Source organism: Chaetodon auriga, chromosome 8, assembly GCF_051107435.1.
Source record: "Chaetodon auriga isolate fChaAug3 chromosome 8, fChaAug3.hap1, whole genome shotgun sequence".
Taxonomy (NCBI): domain Eukaryota; kingdom Metazoa; phylum Chordata; class Actinopteri; order Chaetodontiformes; family Chaetodontidae; genus Chaetodon; species Chaetodon auriga.
The window spans coordinates 2,046,735-2,063,226 of record NC_135081.1 but is presented as its reverse complement, the minus strand read 5'-3'; the positions used below and the strand labels follow the sequence as shown (position 1 = coordinate 2,063,226).

The 16,492-nt window shown below is 39.8% G+C and overlaps 1 protein-coding gene across 1 annotated transcript; it reads right to left on the bottom strand.

Moving 5' to 3' along the window:
- Positions 1–4,100: 4,100 nt before the first annotated feature.
- LOC143324775 (syntaxin-12-like) lies at positions 4,101–15,143 on the bottom strand. The gene is made up of 10 exons (XM_076737498.1): positions 14,782–15,143; positions 13,070–13,225; positions 12,161–12,230; positions 11,946–12,045; positions 9,610–9,747; positions 6,807–6,850; positions 5,823–5,928; positions 5,650–5,722; positions 5,466–5,548; positions 4,101–5,106 (listed from the first exon to the last, which is right to left on the bottom strand). The coding sequence occupies exons 2-10, from the start codon at positions 13,167–13,169 to the stop codon at positions 5,014–5,016; spliced, it is 807 nt and encodes a 268-aa protein (XP_076593613.1). The 5' UTR covers positions 13,170–13,225; positions 14,782–15,143; the 3' UTR covers positions 4,101–5,013.
- Between the last annotated feature and the right edge of the window lie 1,349 nt (positions 15,144–16,492).

Below are 16,492 nucleotides of genomic sequence, written 5' to 3'. Positions count from 1 at the left end.
CCCCAGGGCCGTTGCGCAGTTTGCCTGGTTGATAATCCATCTTTTTTTAAATGAGTCAAAATATGCCAAACTGCCAAATTAATTAGTTTGAGGGCCACTTGAGGGTAGAAAATGTAGTTATATGACATTGACATCACCTGTGTGAGGCATTTTTAAAGATTTACATCTACAGTAGTGACTTTTTGTTCTTTTTGGTCACTGTCTGAAAAGCCTTGACAAAGATGATTGTTTTAAAAAAAAAAAATTAACCCTTTGACCAAAAATCTTTGCTACTGAACAAACAGCTGGCCATAAACCAAAGTAAAGGACAAATTGAAAATTTTGCCTCATGATTGCACTAGATGAAAAGTTAGGACATCACGATAGGCCTTCAAATGTATCATGTAGACTACATGTGTCAAACTGACCTGCCATGTCATTTTATGTGGCCTGCAAGACCTTAAAGGGCATAGGATTGTCTTAAAATAAAAATCTATGCTGTTTTATGGCGTACAGTGACCATAAACTACATCTCCCACAATGCATGTCGATTTGGAGACCCGTGAAACCCGTGACACCATCCTGCCGCTAGAGCGCAGTGTTTTCATATCAGCGTTTAACTAAAATGGTTTTCTAACAAGTGCTACAGGTGAAAAAGATTGTTAAATAATCCCAAAATGTCCAAGAAGAGAAAGACTGATGTGGAGGGAAGGCAAGTTAATGAAAGATGGGAAAGCAAGTACATGTTTGTACATCAAGGTGAAAAACTGGAATGTTACGAGGCCGTGTCGGTGATGAAGGAGTACAATTTACGTGCAGACATTAAAATGAGAGTGTATCTGTTATGTCTCTGATAAAGCTCGTCAGCAAATTCCCTGACAAAAGCAATTACGAGGTAGGCTAACATTGCCATAGGGACCAGGTTATGCTGAGGCTATAGTAGCTTAAGCGTCATTATTACAAGCTGTATTATATATCGCTTGTTGTGCTTCTGTGATTACTTTGATGAAAGTAACACAGATGTAGTGTCATCAGTAACGCATTATTCCACACAATCAGTAATATAATTAAGTGACTTTTTACTTTCAAATGACAGTAACTAGTTATATGTATATTACATTTTGAAAGTTATTCAGAGGGGAAGCACTGCTGTGGACAGAAGCATTCTACTCTCAGGGTCAGTTGGAAAACATCATATGAAATGTTTATCTCTGAATTCCATAACATGCTTGACCACCTGAATCATGCAGGAAATGTCTATGGGAGGTTATTAAATTTAAAACAGGGCACCCGGAGTATGGCGAAGTAACAGGGACAACCCTCCAGGGGGCTGACAGGAAGGAAGGACAAACAGAACAGGAAGGAAGGACAAAGTTCACAGTTTATGTTGAGTGTTGAGTCATGGCAGCAGGGATGCGGCAGAGCTGCTGGGACCTGATGACCTTACAGAGATCTTGAGGACCATTCACTGCTCCTCCGCAGTCACAAGATGGTGTGTAACCAAGACAACCCCAATTTGAGCGTCATTACATCCCACCACACTTAAATTACTCGCTTATTATCTATTCTGGCCACACTCATAATGAAAGTGTCCCATTCCAACATTTTGGTGCCATTTACCATTTGAACATCTTGATTAAGTATGAGGATACCAGCACTGATGTAAATAACACACAAATATCTAAAGTACAATAATAGAAAACACTGCAGAGTGCAGTCTACAGTTAGTAACTGTTGAGTCCCAATCAGGAGAGCACATCCAGATTACAATTATTATAGAAGTCTTTTATAACATCAATTTCAGCTTCACTTTAGTGGCTACAAGTGCACTTCAGGGCTGATTTCATTGGCAATCAAATCATCCAAGTGCTTAGCTGACCTACACAGCTACAAGATATGCTATAAGGAATATGTGCTGCACTAACAACTGACAGCAGTCAGTCTTCAAAACGTAACATTTCAGCTGAAATAGCACACAATCGCTGGTCATACCACTTACATAATCAATACAGCTGTCAACAAACAAACACAAACAACACTCCAGGCCTTCCTTGTCTCCTCACTAACACCTCATAACCTGAAGTATCTGTACTGATGCCTTCAAGGTACCATTGCTGTCTGAAATGCATTTATTATATTCCTCACAACAGTTATCACACAAAATCCAATACGCATTAATTCAGATGGTTCCTTAAACACCCCTAAAAAAAACCAGTTTTCTTTCATGCAATTAACATTCTGTCTGGGAACATTACTGTAGGTAAGAAAGAACATCCTTACATCTAACTCCCATTGATAACTACACATTTCACCTTTCATAGTGTATATTACCCAACTGACATCTGTAGAAATTCTAAGGGCATTTTCATAACCAAACTTTAACACTTAATTGGTAGAGAAATCTCTTTTTTTCTCCACATTTCTGTCTGTTACCAAAAAGAATATCCTCACTCAACCTGGGTGAGTAACAGTTGTTGTCCCTTGTGTCTGTGAAACAGCTGCTCCAGCCAAGGTGTCTGTGTTTGAGTGATCATTGTTTATTTCCATCCCTGAATCCTTAGACACCTCTTACGTAACCTGCTCTTTAGATGGAGGTGTGTGTGTGTGTTAGTACTGTAGGTGCACTTACCAGATGGTTGTATCTGTATTGTGCCCCTTCTGCTGTCTCCACCACATACGATCTAGGAGTGGACAATACGTGGTGTTGTCCTTTGTTTCTCATTGTTCAGTATCATAAGAACACTGTCTCCTTGGTTAAGCAAAGGTAGAATTCTCTCTGCTATTGTCTGGAAATTAATACAGTTGGCATTAGTGGCTTTTTCCTCTATGTGCCTCTGTTCTCTCTGAAAAGCCTGCACTGAGTTACTCTTGTTATTATGTCCTGTGAAATTCTTGGCCACCACACTGACTGGGTGACTCTCTCTATGCATTTCACCTATTATTGAGGAACATCTATAACTATCAACTCTCCTCTCATCTTGAAGAAGACTGCATCAGGTATTTTCCTTTCATAAACTGACTGGATGAACTTCTTCACTACCTGGAGCTGGGAGTCTGTGGTTGTGTGGTGTCTGCAGTGTAGCTGTGACGGGCTCAGGACTGACTTTGTGTTCAGCCACATTGTTGCTGGACATCTCATCCTCAAAACTTTGCACTGGACCCCTGAGGAGGGCATTGGCTACTGCTAATGTCTTTCCTGGTGTGTACACATCCCCTGCATTGAAGTGCGTGAGTCTCATCTGGCAACTTATCAGGACAGAGCTCTGGGATGAATTTGGCCATGTAGTAAATCACTGAGCTCCAATACATTTTGAGGTTGTCGGAAATTTTCTATCACAGCCGCTTTCCCAGGGTCGGGTCTCAGGCCACTCTCTTAGAAGATGTGCTCCAGGAAGCAAATCTGCCACTATTTGAACTTACATTTCTGTCTGTGCAATTTGAGGACAATCATTTTCAGTATCTGTACTAGTACTTCATCTACGTATATAGACCTCTGTTCCTTCCAGCCCCTGAGGGTATTCTGCCATTATCCACTGGAAGATTTCAGGAACAGTTGGTAGCCAAAATGGACATTGGCAAAAAGCACTGTACCTCCCAAAAGGAATGATGAAAGTGATTGATTTGTATCTATTCTTCTGCAGAGGAATCGCCTGGTGGCATCTAATGATGTGAACACTTTAGATCCTGAGACCTCTGTCACCATGTAATGTCTGCTTGACATCGAACTAAGAAGAAGGCCACTCAGCAAACTCAGAACACTTAGCTGCGTTTAATGTATGACGGGTGGAAGCAAGGCAAAATAATTTGACATGAGAACTGAAAAACAGAGGAGTATAAATGGATGTTGAATGAAAAACTGAGTGATAAATTATTGTTTTAATTTAAATGTGTTTTAATTGAATTTGATTAAAATAGTTGTGATGCAATGAAAACAGAGACATGTTTCACCATCTTACATTCACCATTCATTCATGCAACTGTAGGACTGTGGTATTGCTTGTGTTTCTTCTAGTGCATGTCATGTATAATATCAAGGGAGCTGGTATCTCCGCTGAGCAGATCCTGGTGACTCTCATGCACAGCTCGCCCTCTGGTGGACAAAATAACACATGACAATCCAGTATCAGTACTTCATAAGGTGGTACTGTATTCAATTCTCAGGTGGACCAATCCAGTGAAACAAACTGTTTACTAAAGACAGACTCTCATAGGTAAGACACTCACTATATCAGCAATATACTCCATTTTCAAAGAAGACAGGGTTTACAGTATGTGAACTTGTATCCAAAAATGTGCAACATTGCATTTGATAAGACCAAGTCATAGAGTAGAGATAAAGGTTACACTGAATAACATTTTACTTATTTGTGTTGGAATGCAAGGTTTATTTGTCATACTCAATAATAATGTGCAGATATTCACATATATAGCTCTCTCTTTCTCTCTCTCTCTCTCTCTCTCTCTCTCTCTCTCTCTCTCTCTCTCACACACACACACAAACACACACTTTCTCACAAATGCACATGCACACACATAGAAAGCTAAAACATTTTGCTCACTGAGATGAATATTTTGTCATGCATAACCATAACCCAACATTCTTGAGTTAGTGCCTAATACAACCCCACTCCACTAGTAACACAATAGTGAAGTGTTTTATTACAGGGCTACAGCTGACGTTGTGAACTTCATACATATTTCCTATACATCCCCTCCAGTATGCAGACACCACATCTGATTATTATCATTGTTGTAAGGAGAAGCAGTGGTAGCAGTCATCACACATGGTGTCAAAAAATATGTCAAAATATAAGGAAGCCAGTGTTGTTCCCATTCATTTACCCCACATAAATACACCCACATTTAGTCACACAAAGTGACTAAGATTACACTGAGGAAGATTTTACTTTTTTTGTATTGGAATGTAGGGTTGATTTGCCGCGCTGAGACTAATGTGCGGACATGCACACATACTGTACAGTTCTGTCTCTCATACACACACAAACACACACGTTGGACGTCATTTGAAGGCTCTCATTTGATGGCCTGCCAGATGATGATGATCAGAATGATGAGCACAAGTGACAGCACCATGCCCAGCATGCACATCCTCTTCCGCGACTTCCTCTGCACACAGAAAAGTATCATGTCAGAGCCAATACATAATTGGAACTCAACTGCATCAGTGTTTCACATGACAGTTATAGCATATTAACAATGGCTGAGGACAGAACATCATATTAAACTTCATTAATATGAGTAAGCTGCATGAAACAGCAAGTCCAGTGTTAATGTCTCTTTCTTACTGTCAATAAATTACATGAAAAGAAAACTAACAAAGAGTTCTCGCAATATTTTCTGACTTCCCTACTTTCTTTGTGGCACTCAATGTCAGTCAATCTGTTTCATTTTTAAGGTGGCTTAAAATTTACAAATATCTTTTTCATGTAGTGTTTCCAATGTTTTGTCCAGCCCCTCAATCTTACCTGGTAATATGCTGCCTTCTGCAGCTGGGTGGCCCCTCTGTCTACATGAACCTCTGCAGTCTCCACATTGGCCTCGATGCTGTCTGTTAATCAGAACACATGATGAGCTTCGAGGTGCACATCCACTCTCACAACTAAATGGTGTGTTTAAAGCATCAACTCAGCTGAGTTTCTTCTGACTGACCAATCATCTCTCCCTGGTCGTGGATCATCACAGCCAGGTCCTTGAAAATCTGGTTCACATCCATAATGTCAGCCTGGAGAGGACATGAGAGGGTTAACTGGTGAACAAAAGTAAATGTGACAGTGTTGGAGTGTTCCTGCTTCTGTAGGATATCTTGTGGTTCAGGCTAATACCTCCAGCTGTTTGATGTTGGTCTCTCTCTCCTTGATGATTTCCAGGTCCTCCTCTGTGATGGTGGGCTCCTCCATGTGAGTCTGGTTCTGACCCCACTCATCTTCCCTGCACAATCATACAGAACTTTTTTTAACTTTAATCTACAGCTGAAGGTAGCAACACACCCTCTGATGAACAGGTATCAATGTATTATCTTAAATATATTCTGGCAATGATGTCATGGGGTGTGAAAGTATACGCACTGCATCAGTCTCAAACTTTAGTTAGCAACTTTTGAGTGAAAAAACTATTTCTACCTCTTCTATGATGAACTGCTCCCTATAATTATTGAATAGAAGTGTAGAGTGACTGCTTTAAGAGCATCAAGTTCTTAAAGCAGGACTTGATTTTTGATTGAAAGTGTTGTCACCTGAACCTGATTTTACTCTTTCAATAGGTGCTCAAAGGTAAATATTTAGCCACAAACAAATTAATCCTGACGTGGTAGGTGCTGGAAATTAGAGCCGGGCAAAAACTACATTTTTAGGTTGATAATAATATTAATATTTAAGTGTTAAAAAATCCAAATAGCAGTTTACAGACCAATATTAATGTTTTCACATAAACACTTGTCCAAGATCTTGTTGCTTTGGTTACTAAGGAACTGCAACTAAGATGTATACAGTAGTGACATTTCGAGTTGTAAATATTGTCACTGCTCTCTGGTGGACAAACTATGTCATGTCAACTATGTCATTGTTTCATTCATGATCATTTTAACATATAGAAAATACACGACCCACAAATTCTCATTCACTCACTGGTGTTTCACTGTAGATTGCTCCTTTAAAATACCTCTGTACAAGCAATACAGTGTGCAGGCACTCAAAGAACAGAGGGGGAACATATTCTGCACACCAAAATGCATAAAAATGGCGAGTGGAGGACATACAATACAACGCTAACAATATTTATACAATATTAACAACAATGAAGAAACATACTTTTCAAATGTAACCAGTTGTGCATTCACATGGCCTCCATCTCCCTGTAGACCGTAACAAAAAGTTTTATCAACATCAGCTCACATCACTTTTCCATCTTGCATGCAAATGTGTTACAAGTAATTCAATGAATCAGTGTGTGTTTAAAGGTATACTATGCAGGAATTGTATATTACTGTGTAAACACAACACTCAAACTTCCCAGCTCAATGCCACCAGGAGCACAGTCCCGATGGCTGTAGTTACCAGAACACGCACAGCCCAGTGTACCGCCGGCAGGATCACATACCATTCCATATAGCAGTGACTCAAGAGCAGTACACCAAGCAGTGCATGAAAATGAGTGATGCAGTATCTTACAAATATTTTGTCAAATAATGTGTTTGTTTTGAACAAATAGCAACGCTAATAGTAGGATTACTGCCTCTCATTAGCCTGTGAGTATAGCTGCCATCAGTCTACCTTGCTAATAGCCATAACAGTGGAAAATTATTATGTGCCATGATAATAAAATAATTACAAAGCAAAGTAATGTGTCCAGCTACAGACAGCAGTGAACAAACCAACAGCAACATTAGTTAATTGTTTTTGTGTCCAGACAGGAGAATTTAGCAAACTTCCCAACCTTCAGACACAGACAAGACAGATTACAGTGTCAGCCTGGTCACTACCTTTTTATAAAGTCCCAACCTCACCTGCACGTTGTTATTGGCTGGGTGCTACACAGCCACTACTCAAAGGCTGCAACTCCGAAACATCCCAGTCACAGAAAAATAAGAAAATAAAGGCAGAGAGTTGGGTCTCTGCAGATAAATACACTACCCAATAAGCTGTACACATTATATTGCCCACCTGGGCTACTGGGGAACTGTATAGCTGAACTGGACATGTTACTCTCAGTCATTCCTGAAGATGACACCCCACTGATTGTCATGGTTGACAGGCATATCCATCTTAACAAACCCCATGTGGTCGACTTCCTGTCACTGCTGTCCTCATTGACCTCAAACAGGTATCCACCGCTCCCACACACAAAGTGGGCAATACTCTTGACTTAATTGCGATTTGAAACTGAGCTGACTGTCACTCCCTTACATGTATCAGACCACTTCTTTATTCAATTCTCTGTATCTTACAAGAGCATGTTACACTTACCTCCGGTCCCTCACACCGACTCAGCTCTCCAATTAGGTCTCGGCAACCATGCCTCCTCACAGTGTTTTCTCCTCACTCCCTGTGCATGAGGCAACAGACACACTCTGCTCCTCGCTAGCCACCTCTCTAAACAATCTATGCCCACTCTCATCCAAACTTGCTCGTAAAACCCCCACCAGTCAGATCAGATAGACCAACTGGTCAGTCCTCTGTTCTACTCTTGCTTGACCTATCAGCTGCCTTTTGATACAGTTAACAACCAAATCCTCCTCTCCACACTCGCTGAGCTTGCCTTCTCAGGATCTGCTCTCTGGTTTGAGTCCTATCACTCAGGGAGATCCTTTGTAGTGTCTTGGAGGGGAGAAGTGTCTCAATCTCACTGCTTGTCCACAGGGGTACCTCAAGGGTCAGTGCTTGGACGCCTTCTCTTTTCAAGACACACCACCGCACTTGGTGCTGACATGGTGCTTCTCATACCATTCATATGCTGACGATACCCAGCTCCTCCTTTCGTTCCCGCCAGACAACCCCACAGTCTCAGCACAGATATCGGCATGCCTCGCCAATATCTCGGCATGGATGAAGGAATGCCACCTTCTGCATAACCTGTCAAAGACTGAGCTCCTTGTCATCCCACGACAACAACAATAGATCAGTATCCAGCTTGACTCAGCTCTGCTTACAACCGCAAAATATGCCAGAAACTTGGGTGTCATGATTGATGATCAACTAACTTTTAAAGAGCATGTGGCCTCTGTTGCTTGGTCATGCCAATTTGCCCTGTACAACATCAGGAGGTTCAGACCTTACCTGTCTGAGCATGCAACACAACTCCTAATACAAGCGCTGGTACTATCATGTCTCGACTACTGTAATTCCTTACTGGCAGGGCTCCCAGCATGCTCGCTAAAACCCTTGCAGATGATCCAGAATGCGGCGGTACGTCTGGTGTTTAACCAACCCAAAAGAGCACATGTCACTCCGCTATTCATATCCCTCAACTGGCTCCCAGTTGCTGCCAGCATCAAGTATAATTCCTTGATGCTTGCCTACAAAACTGCCACCAAAACTGCTCTGGCTTACCTAAATTCTCTCATTCAGGTTTATGCTCCCTCCTGCTCACTATGCTCTGCTCAAAAAGGCCCCAAGTCTCTAGCTAGACTCTTTTCTTCTGTGGTTCCCAGGCGGTGGAATGAGTTACCAAACTCCATTCGATCTACAGAGTCCCCCTCGATCTTTAGGAAAACGCTAAAGACCAAGCTCTTTACTGAACGCCTTCTTTCTTACAAAAAAAAAAAAAAGCTCTCTATGCACTCTATGCTTTACCTCGTAGCACTGTCTTGTAGCACCTATGTCCAATTGGACCAGAAATTAGCATTATGGTACTTAATCTTGTTGTTCTCTCCTGTCCAGAACCTTGCTTGTGATGTATAAAAATCTCATATGTACGTCGCTTTGGATAAAAGCGTCTGCCAAATGACAAATTGTACTACACACTTCAGGTTGGTCATAAATGATGACTAAAAGGGAATATTTTGTATGAATCTATACATTGTTTTTTAGGAATATCCTGCATAGTATACCTCTAAGAGTAATATTATTGGTGAAGGTTCTGCAACCCTTGTGCAGAGAAACGTCTGGTATTCACCGTGACTCTGGATCCACCTCTCGCTCTGACCACTGACTCCTTCTCTTTCTCAGCTGCCCTCCGCTGCACCACCTGGAAGTTGTTGAGGGCTGCAGAGAAATCGTTCATCAAGCGCTCCTTCCTCAGCTTTTGCTGCCTCTGGATTGGGACGAGGATAGGAAAGAAAAAGATCAGTAGAATATATTTTAAATGTTGTTATGTTACAGACATCCAAACGGACACACATTAAACCTGTAATTTCCAGTTCAGCACATTCAAAACTCTGCAGCTCATCTATTAACCAGAACCAAGAAGAAAGAGCACATCAGTTCTGTTTCAGCTGCTCTGCACTGGTTTCCTGTAACATTCAGAAATGATTTTAAGGTCCTCCTCCTCATAAATACAAAGCCCTAAATGGACTAGGACCAAGCTACATTGCTAAATCCTTTATTTATCATTTGCCTTCAAGAACACTGTGATCATCTGCTGCTGGTTTATTGGAGATTTCCAGCTACAGCAGAAAGAAATTCAGGGATGCAGCCTTTTTCAATTATACCCCAAAGCTCTGGAACACACTACCTATAGATAAAAAGGATGCCAGTATTTTTAAAAGAAAGTTAAAAACTTCACTTCAGCCTTTCACTAGCTATGACTCTCCTGTTACAGGTCTGAAACTGAAATACGAGAAAATTATTAACATTGATTCTCAGCTAATGTCACCCGCTTCTCACACAGTATGTTGCACAGACATACTGGAAACACTTTAAGTCCTATTATTTAGCATTAAGAAGAGTTAAATTAATATTTAATAAATGGTATATAGCACATTAATAAACGTTTTATCATCTTCCAAGTTCCATTCAACTACATTAATGTGCGTTATAAGCATTTCATTTGTTTGTATACTGCTTATAAACACTAAACGAGGGGACATCAAGTGTTATCAATAACATCATCACAGATTTTGAATGCTCTATTAATGAGGTCATATGCTGTAACTTGACTAATGTGGTATTCTAATGCAAGGCAGCAGAGATGTTGATCACGGGATCCCTTTGGACAGGCTTACACAGTGGGTTGGCCGGTTCTTAGGTGATTCAGATCCTCTTTATGTAAAATCAATTTTCCATGGCAGTTGGTGATGCTGCTGTTTTGTATTACGGAGTGACTCAAGGGTCTGTTCTTGGCCTTATTTTATTTTCTGTCTTTTTTCTATCTTTTAATTTGGTATTTTAATACACTGTATCTTTCCACTGTTCAAGGGAGCTTAAAACAGAAGAAAACAAAGGTCCTGTCAGATTTGAGACAGCACAAAAGAGCCTACAGAATTATAAATGGGTGCTTATCAGCCAAGGAGCTGAAGCCTGTCTGCAGATGGTTCAAATGCTACACCTTGTTTTCTAAAAAAAAAAAAAAAAAAAAACAAAGTACAAGGAGAACGTTACTCAAGTGTTCCAAGAATTCCATGCAAAAAATCAATCCTGATCATTTTAATTACTTCGGTCCATTATCAAGCAACAATGCCAATCATTCTGCTTGTCCGTTGTGATTATTTGCTGATTTTCTCTGTTTTGCATGAGAGTAAACTGAGTATCTCTGGGTTTTGGACTGTTGGTAAAGCAAAAAGAGAAATTTCAAGACTTAAGCTTTTAACAAACATTTTTAACTATTTCCTCACATTTTATAGACTAATTGATTAACCCGTTAAAAAAATAAAAAAATTTAGCAGATAAATTGGTAATGAAAATAAAGCTAATGTAAACATATTGATTTGTAATTGGAAAATGAATCACATCATATTAAAGCATTTCTAAGACAGAGATTTTTAGGGATGGAAAAAGTCTGGCCCACTGAAGTGGGTCACCCTTCAAGTGACTGAAATGTGTAAGCAAAATTAGCATTATTATCTTCACATTCCTTCTGTGACTCATATTTAATATGATTATTCTGTACTCTTTCCATCAATTAAAAGAATAACATTTTCATGTCCTGAAGCTAATATATTCTCATTGCTCAGCAGAACTCAAAATTTTCAATTCCCAATTCCCATAACTGTTGCTGTGTCAACATAACAGACAGCACTCTTTGCATCAGGTATGCATAAGTTAAAACATGTCGTATCACAGGTTAGTAACTGTAGCTCACATGATAGCATACATTACTTTTCTGCTGTAGAGAAAGAGTCTATTGTAGGCCTACGGTGGAGAGCCGTCTGAGAAGAGTGGGGGCTGGTAGAGCAGCAGACGAATTCTCATGGTTTTGGAATAACATGTATGTTCATTAATACTTTGGTATTTATTAATTTAATTTTGATTACTATAGTGATAAAAGTATCTATAGAATAACTATAGAATAACCTGTTCTGATGGAGACAGCGGTGGAGGCAATGACCCCAGCTCCTTCAGGTGTCTGTTGGTTTCTTTAGCCAGCTGGTTGGTGTAGTGTTGGAGCTGTTGGCTGTAGGGGAACACAAACACTGCTAAGACCTCGCCCAAAGACTTTACTGGTCAAACACTTGAAATATTGATCATATGTGAGATTACATGGGATAAAAAGCCAGGCCAGTACTTACAGCCTCTCCTGGAGCTCTGAGGTTTCCTGTCTTGTTTCCAGTTGGTAAAGGATATTTTTTATCTGACCAGCTGCAGAGAAAAGGAACCACTTCAGTAAGCATGCAGCTCATTGGGGAATAAATTTATGTGTATAGGTGTGTGCTCGTGATCTGGTATAGGCTGTTTGCATATGATGTCACGTCCCTCTTTTGTTGTCGCGCAAACTGCAGATGGAGGGCTGGAAGTGACTTTTAATATTAGGTATTGTTTTAAATCCATGGTGATAGATTTAAAGTAATGGCTACAAGCAACACAACAAACACTTGTTAAATTTGTGTTAACAGATTCACATAAGACAGGTGAACGTAAATAACGCACCCTTTCTTGTTTCACGATGATTAATGTCTTTAGTGGCATTTCAGCAGACCTTTGCGAGTGGTTAACCTAGCGAACAACTGTAACGTAAATGCCAACATTCAGTTGTAAAATCACTGCTCTTCATAAAGTAAGGGTCACATCTAACATATGTCTAACATATATACCTTTCTCTTGTAATTTCATCCACATCTCATTCAATGCAGTTTACCCTTCCTGCTCTTCCTCTGAATTTAATGTAACGTGACTGTAAACAACCTATTGAACAGATTATTTTCTGCTCTCTGTGTGTGTGTGTGTGTGTGTGTGTGTGTGTGTGTGTGTGTGTGTGTGTGTGTTGCCACATTTTACTCATGCTGTGGGGACATAAATCTTTACACAGTCATATCATGGGGACTTGTCTTCCTTATGGACAAAATGCAAGTCCCCATAACATTAATCATTAAATTTTAGGTTGAAGACTTGGGTTAATGTCAGGTTAAGGTTGTAGTTCGGTCAATTCTCCAGGACAAGAGAGAGAGAGAGGGTGATTTGAGCACATTAAGCACACTCACAGTTTTGACTGATCTTCTGGATGTTGGAACTGCAGGTCTGGATAAGGCTGCTGAAGTCCCAAGGCTGGGACCAGCTGCTGTCTGCTCTCATATAGGACATCCTGGCTCTAGCTCACCAGCCTGTCACACTGCTAAGGAAGACACTCCAAACACAACCTAAACACAGTTACAGGAGAATAAAGCATATTTAGTCATGTCATATTTTTATTTATTTATTTATTTATTTATTTGCATTTCAATGAATTTCAGATTTTGTATTCAAATTGTTATTATTAAAGATACTTTTTCATTGATGCTTTCGGGGTTAAACAGTCATACTAAATGTAACTGATTAACTGTATTACACATTACACATATGCCCTGGTTAGCTCTGATTTAGCCCTTCAGTCTGATAAAGGAATAAATTATTTCTTTTAAGGAACATATAGGTGTCGCAGATTATAACCAGTGGTGGGGGAAGCATTCAGTAGTCTGTACTAGCAGAAATAGGACAACAATGTGATCGTACTCTGCATAACAGCACAGTACTACCGACACATTTTACTTAAAATATCAAAAGTTTAAGTACCCAGTTTCCGCCACATACATGTAAATAAAATACTATATGATTAGATAAGTTTTACTGATAAATTAAAATGTAAACAACATTTTAATGTTGGAGCTTGTCAAGGTTGCGTCTAACTTAGTCTCATCTGCATCATCATGTTTCACAAAGCGGATTGTTGATTTATTAGCTTGCAGACTTTAAATTTATTTTGATAAATTAGTTTTGATAATCCATTAATCCTTAAATAATTCTTTAAGCAAAAATTCCAGATACACACTATATTTCCTGCATCTCATTTGTGGAGATTATCTGCTTTTCCTTGTCTTACATTCGAATAAAATTAATATCTTTGGGACTTTTGGTAATAGGTAAAAAAGCAATACAAGACTGTGATATCTGTATTTGCAAAGTAACTAAGGACTACGTACTCATTTATGATATCAATGCATTGGTGCATCGTCTGGATCCTGTAAAATCTGGTTTCAAAGCTTCAGTTTTCACAAAATTAGGTGATAGCATCCATCCACTTTTTTTTTTTTATTATTATTGCCTCACAAACTGTCGGGATCTCTACGAAGCCTATACGGGTCCTGAATGCACCCCCAAACATCATAGAGATTTAAAGTCTGTGTTTTTTAAATTTCGAATCTAATATGAAGGAATTCAGAGCCAGTAACACCACCAACAACACAATGTGGCACGGCCCTTCTGTATTGGTTTCTTTAGACCACTATGTTAAGACAAAGGCGAGCATGTACAGAATTCTCCGTGTTCTCCCACAATAAACCGGGCTAACACCAAACAGGCTACAGAAACAGAGAGGCCGGCGCCAACCAAACGTACACCATAACGTGAATTAATCTTCCAACAGACAATTCAGGAAGGAAAATAAACCTAGGAGACAGACACAACAGGAATTTAAAAATTGAAACCGTCATCATTTACTGTGAATTTAATGACAAAAAACTACTGTAAGGCAGCCTTGGTCAAACTCTAAAACAGAATGGACACACATTCGTCACCGTTATTCAGCGTTAATAACAGGTCGTGGTGTGTCTCGTACGTCAATTTCAGCGTAGATATGTTCTCGTGTTTTCCACAGACGCTTAAACAGAGCCCTGTTGGTTAATATAAATGTTATCAAGGTTCACAATAAATCTCTTACTTTGCAGTGACACTGACTCGACGGTGTTTGTTGTTCCAAATGCTTCAGGTAAAATCAGAATTAGAAAATCCAGCCCGTCTGTGACGTCACACGTTCAAACCCTAATCCGACGTTAGTTTGGTGCTGCGTTCACGGTCATCACAAAAGGTAGTAATCACACGTTTTCAGTGAGGTAATAGTTTACTGTTAACCTTCATGTTACAATTACAGCTTTTTGTTTGCTACCAGCTTTCGAACGGGACTGGATGAGACAGTTCCGGACCAGGCCGAACAACGAAAGCGACGAGTACTGGCCAATCAGAGCCAGTTCTCCACTGACTGGATAAAACAGGCTGTCCCATGACTCTCACGCTGACTCTAATAATAAGCCCAAGGGCAGCAGTGTGCTGCCTTGCATGTGACAGCAGACTAAAATCTGCATGGACCCTTGGACAAAGTATGAACAAATAGAATTGCAACTATGCATTAATTACCAGGATGTCTGTCCAGAAATACTGAGGTCAAATCAGCATACCATGACCACCATCACCTTTCCAAGATTCTGACAAGACATCAGATGGAAGTCTCAGAATGATTTTTTTTTTTTTTTTTTTTTTTTTTTTTTTTAGAATTGTCTCGATTGTTCATGTTTTATTTATTTTTGTCAACTGTTTATAATTTCTGTAAATTTTAATTTTGCCATCAAAACATTCACGTGTACTGGTATGAGACTGTGTGTCAGTCAGCAGGTCAATCATTTTATTTTTTTTATGTTGTATGTGAGAACGTTCTTTAACTTGTCGATATCTTCCTTGTATTATCATTTCATTAATTTGACACGTTGATTACCTCTGAAAGCTTGTTTGATGTTGTTTTTACGGAGATAGTGGTATCCATGACACAAATATTCATAAGGAGCCACTTGAGCAGTTGAAGATAATCAGAATCAGAATCACTCAAATCCTAAAATGTAAAATGTAAACAGGAATTTGACTAGGGGCTACAGTGCAATGAACGGGAAAGTTCAAAATGAAAAGATCAAAAGCTAAACAAAATTGAAAACAAGAATTATGCATGCTACATTATACTACATAGTATACTGTTTGGCATTTCTTTGTAAGTTAGGAATAATATGGTCATTATGCTGCATTATGCTATGTTTGTACATATTGCACAGTCCTGGCAAATACAGCACGTATTGTATAGACCATAGTCAGGGGTTGTACTGTCACAATCACTGTGTGTGTGATGCTTTCTGAGGAGGCAGTGTGATGTGTCTGCCACTATCCTACTGGTCTGGCTCTTGCATCATGCAGAACACTCAAAGGCACTTGATCCTGTCAGTGCATGACAGGTCATTTGACTCCCTTTAAAAAGCCCTTCACAGAAGGATGCGCCATAAACATCCCTCCATAATCATTGTGTAGAATGAAATGGCTGCAGCATATACTTTCATCATAGATGGAGCCAAACTGTTATTATCCAACATCTAAAGGTAGGTTAACACAAGAGGTACACAGTTGGGGATCTGAGTGTCTCTCCACACACCAACATGAAAAGTGGACCGTAGTAGAAGGGTCTCGCACCCTGGATAGTGCACACCATTGCAGGGGACAGTCCTAAAATTTGTAAGTGCTGCTCTTCAGTGGCTAAGGCCACAGCCATTGGTCTATCACCACTAGGAGGAGGAATGTGCTGTGTAGCTGTGACAGTGCATCTCTGTGCTGTGGGA

Coding starts and splice junctions, on each gene's coding strand:
- LOC143324775 (XM_076737498.1), bottom strand. CDS start 13,169: ATGTCCTATATGAGAGCAGACAGCAGCTGGTCCCAGCCTTGGGACTTC. Junction 12,231..13,069: donor CCAGAAGATCAGTCAAAACT/GTGAGTGTGCTT, acceptor TTTTCTCTGCAG/CTGGTCAGATAAAAAATATC. Junction 6,851..9,609: donor GAGGTGGATCCAGAGTCACG/GTGAATACCAGA, acceptor TACGGTCTACAG/GGAGATGGAGGCCATGTGAA.